The sequence below is a fragment of the Uloborus diversus genome, chromosome 2 (genome assembly GCF_026930045.1).
Source record: "Uloborus diversus isolate 005 chromosome 2, Udiv.v.3.1, whole genome shotgun sequence".
Taxonomy (NCBI): Eukaryota; Metazoa; Arthropoda; class Arachnida; order Araneae; family Uloboridae; genus Uloborus; species Uloborus diversus.
Genome location: NC_072732.1, coordinates 74,746,991 through 74,751,411, shown reverse-complemented (window position 1 = coordinate 74,751,411; position 4,421 = coordinate 74,746,991). Strand labels below are relative to the sequence as shown.

General features: G+C 34.0%; 1 protein-coding gene across 1 annotated transcript; it reads right to left on the bottom strand.

Annotated features, from left to right (window-relative positions):
• Positions 1–242: 242 nt before the first annotated feature.
• Positions 243–2,006, bottom strand: LOC129216369 (uncharacterized). Its single transcript, XM_054850583.1, has one exon. It carries the CDS (start codon positions 2,004–2,006, stop codon positions 243–245), a length of 1,764 nt encoding a protein of 587 aa, XP_054706558.1.
• Positions 2,007–4,421: the final 2,415 nt, after the last annotated feature.

Below are 4,421 nucleotides of genomic sequence, written 5' to 3'. Positions count from 1 at the left end.
CCCAATTTCGTGATACTAAGGATTCAAACAGTATAATCGATAATTTTTTCTGAATTTATTGACTTGATATTTTTTCCATAGACATAGTAAACTTTATTCTTAATTATTAAACCATCAACCAGAATTAATACATGATAATATAATGTAATTTAATTATTTTCCAAAAAAGTACCACATGTACCTAAATTCGTGATAGTCTACCTTATTCCGTGAGTCAGTGTACCTAACTTCGTGGTAATGACTTAATCACCGTCACTCTCATTTTCTTCATTACGTGCACATACACTACACATGAACACTGTTGGTGGATTTTTTGAGTCAACTGCCTGGCAACTTTCATGATACCAATTTAAACAAAAACAACATTGGATCCATGGGCTCTTGTTATGTCCTTTGTAGTAACTTTCATTACAGTTGGGGCAGAACCATTCATCTTCAGCTTCACCTTTGCTCTTATTGGTGTTCTTTTTGGCTTTAACCAAACTGCTGGTACTGGCACTGACACAGGATTTGGTAGTGTCACTAGTACTGGAACTGGTACTGGCGGTGGAAGTATTACCACATGATTTCTCCCCTGGAAGATGAACTGCAGCTGATGGATCACGTCTCTTCCTTGCAGGTTTTGGAGCACGTGCTGTAAAATCAGGTAGTTTTAACACATCATCGATGCCTTCCTTTGTAGCAGGTGCATTGCTGACTTTCAGGGAATTTTCATCCATACACCTGTTATCCACGTTTGTTGTCAGGGCTTCATCAGGAATTTTCATCTTGTTTAGTGGGAAAACACCAGCCTTGCAGAATGCAAAAATGATATTTTCTCTGCTGAATGCTTCCAGAAAAGCGGGACTGAACATCCCATGGAAATCGAATCTTCCTGGTCTTCTCATCGGATTACCTTCTTGAAACTGCCTCAGGTGTTTCTGCCAAGCCAATTTCAAAGGCCGGTATACTGCTACATCCAAAGGCTGTAGCAAATGACTTGTGTGGCTTGGAAATGTTACAATTATGATATCATTCTCTGAAGCCATTGCAATGACTTCAGGAGTTATGTGACTCGCATGTGAATCCATTAATAGCACCACAGGCCTTGCTGAGGAAATCCCCTGGACAAATTTTTGAAACCACATCAGAAATAACTCTGAGTTTATCCAGCCACTCTGAGACACTGCAACTGTTACATTTGGAAGCGCCCCAATTTTCAAACCATCAATCATTCTAGCGCCTTTGAAGATCAATAGAGTAGGTCCAAATTCACCTGCGGCATTGATGCAAGGTAAAACGGTGTGAGTTTCAGCCTTGTCAGCAATTACTCGATTATAGACGAACCTCTTGCCTATTCTTGTAACAACTCGTCCAGACTTCACAACGTAGCACAGCCCCGTTTCGTCGCAGTTCCAAATTTGTAGAGGTTTGATGCCTTCTGGAAACTTTCCATAAACCTCAGAGAGTTTGTCGTAGAAATCATTGAGTAACACCCTATTAGAATTGTTTGCCCGATATTGGGACAAATTTTCGGGTGTTCTTAGGCCTAAATTGTATCTGCGACGAAACTCACGCCACCACTTCCAACTGGCACATTTTTTCTTGTCGCTGAATGGAAACGGTTTGTTGTTTGAAGCACACTCCTTCTCAGCAAGGGAGTATGCTATGTGCCTGATTCGACTGACCGTCAAACCAAACCCAAGCTCCTGCATATTAATGACAAATTTCACTAACGAAGTTTCAGTTGCTGGGCCTAGAGCAAACGATCTCCCCACTTTTCTCACATCCACACTGTCACTGTCTCCTTCACAGCGTGTTATGTAGTCTTTCAAGGTGCTCCATGGGATGAAAAATTTTTTTGCAGACTTGTACACTAACCAATTTTCATCCACTACCTTCCTCACTGCGAGTTGAAGTGTTTCCTTTGAGTATTTCTTCCGTTTGTTCCCACCTTTCTCTTTTTTCCCACCGGCTAGCTTTGAGACCTCCAAAGCTTTGCCTGGGTTTGGACAACACGCTGCCATCTATGAGGAACATGTCAAATTAAGTGTACACAACCTACCTAACTCCGTGGTAAAATAAATGTTTCGTATCACAGAGTAAGGTATGTCACGAAATAAGGTAGGTTCACCTTACATTTTTAACGTACCAAACCGTTGTTGTCTATTATTTTAATAACGTTTCTTGGAATACCCCGCTTATTAGAATAATATTTCGTGGAAAATTGTCTATTCTATTAAGCGGGTTCGACTGTATGTGTTGGACTAAATACAGAAAACGTAAATAGTACGGAAGTACGATTTTCGTATACTTTTCACTCACAAGGGAAGTACGAATTTTAAGAAAGAAGTAAATTGAATGTAACCGAAAAAACCTGACCTACATTTTTTTTTTTTTTTTGAGATAAATAACTGAGTCACACCTTCTTCTGATTACTTTTCTAGAACAACAAGATCTCAGTCCTGTTCTTCCATTCGTGTACCATTTCTCTACCATTGCAGGTTTCATCCTTAATTGCATAAGTTTTGGTCCAGTGATATTCATTGGATGAGTGAATTAAAAGGATTTTCTTTCCAATGTTTCTTTTTCAAAAGAATGAATTCTTGAAAGTTACAGACCTTTTTTTTCCCCCAAAAAGGTCAACTTTCATCCGAATAGTTTCTAGTTTTGTTATTGAAAACATTGAATTTTATATTTTTTAAGTATAATTTTTATGAGTAATCTAATTCGCTGACTGCAATGAAGAAGAGAGAAAATATTGATTATAAACAAAATGTAAATCAAAATGTAAAAAATGCTCTAGAATGCAATCAATTAAACAAAAATAAAGGGATTAAAAACGCGCAGAAAATAACTTCAGATTAATTTTAAAAGCAGTAAACAAAATGAAACTTGCTTTGTTAAATACACATAATATAGATATTTAATTGCTACCAAACCTACCACAAAAAATAATTAAAAAAAAAATAGATGATTTAAAAGTTTAAATTAAAAGCATAAACTTTGCACACAGCTTGATTATAAACTAAAATCATTCGGCGTTCATAAATTAATATATTTTGTCAAATGTTTTAGAAAGTTAAATTATTTGAATTAATTATAATTTTGGTACAATGTTTCTTTATGAATCTATTAATAATACAGTTTTGTGTTTTTTGCACCACTGTCTTTACAAAGAATAATAGCTATGGAACGCACCAAAATCCTCTTTAGTTTTTTCTCAAACTTTTAGCATAAAAATGAATTAATTTTTTAGAGTGTTTGAATGAAGTGCCTTAAGTTACGGTCTGTAATGTAAATTTCTGATTCTGTCAAATTAAAAAATAAATACTTACATATCATGTTTCTCGAAGTTTCATTTCCAAAAAAGTTTATCATGCAATTTTTTTTTCTTTAGAAGTTGTAAAAACTCTAACCATTATGTGAGGATCATATCACTGAATTTAAATATGAATGCTAAATATAGGTGACAACAAAAACTGAAATCAAAATGAAATTAATTTTCGAGGAAAGGATATTTAATTTTTCTCTAAATAAATAATACCACAATTATTTTTTTCGAGGTCATCACGTGATCAACAAAAAGCAAAAAATACACGGAAACGGCGCAAAAAAAAAAAAAAAAAAAAAAAGTTGCTAGTACTATTAAACTGACATAGAAATATTACGATTTTTTTTTTTACTTCTTTCATCTTTTCTGACACAAAACAAAGATAAATAGGGACAAAGCGACTATTTTTAGAAAGGGGCTATTTGAAATGCAAATGCTTTGCACTTCTACTAAAATACTTTTGGAATATTACATATGACACCCAAATGAAATAAAATGAATTTTAGAGAGCATGAAAATAATAAAGCGTGTTAAAGCAGCAGACAACTATAAATGGGAAATAAATAAATAAAGTTTGATACAAAATGTTTCTCAGGGTCTTTAATTAAGCCAATAAAGGGTTTTTTGCTTTTAAAAAATGTAAGTATTAGAGAAAAAAAAATATAACATTAATAAAAAGAAAAAAAAGTAAATATGTATAAAATAGAAACATCTAATTACATTATTTTAATTTTTGGAGCGTTTCTACAAAGGAACTACTCATGAAAATCATTGGCATGTATAGGATGACTATAGTTAAAAGTATTTTATTTAGACCTCGACAGCTACATGCAACATAGCGGAACAATATGAAGAAGGAACCTTTTGGGCACAAAAGTAATGTGATTTTTTTCCAACTGTCGTATATTGTGATTAAGTTATTTTATCACGCTAAGAAAGATATTACTATTTTCCTTGAATAGAACGAAGGATTTTGTCAATTTGAAGCTGTTTTTACACCATAATGGCGTTTCTTTCGTAATGACAGTAATGTTGTTTAGGTCAAGTTGATTCCGTGCAATAATTTAACCACAAGATTGTAAGTGTTTCTTCTTTTTCCAGAAATAAA

What these genes read in the sequence shown, in the direction of transcription:
- LOC129216369 (XM_054850583.1), bottom strand. Translation starts at nt 2,006, where the DNA reads ATGGCAGCGTGTTGTCCAAACCCAGGCAAAGCTTTGGAGGTCTCAAAG.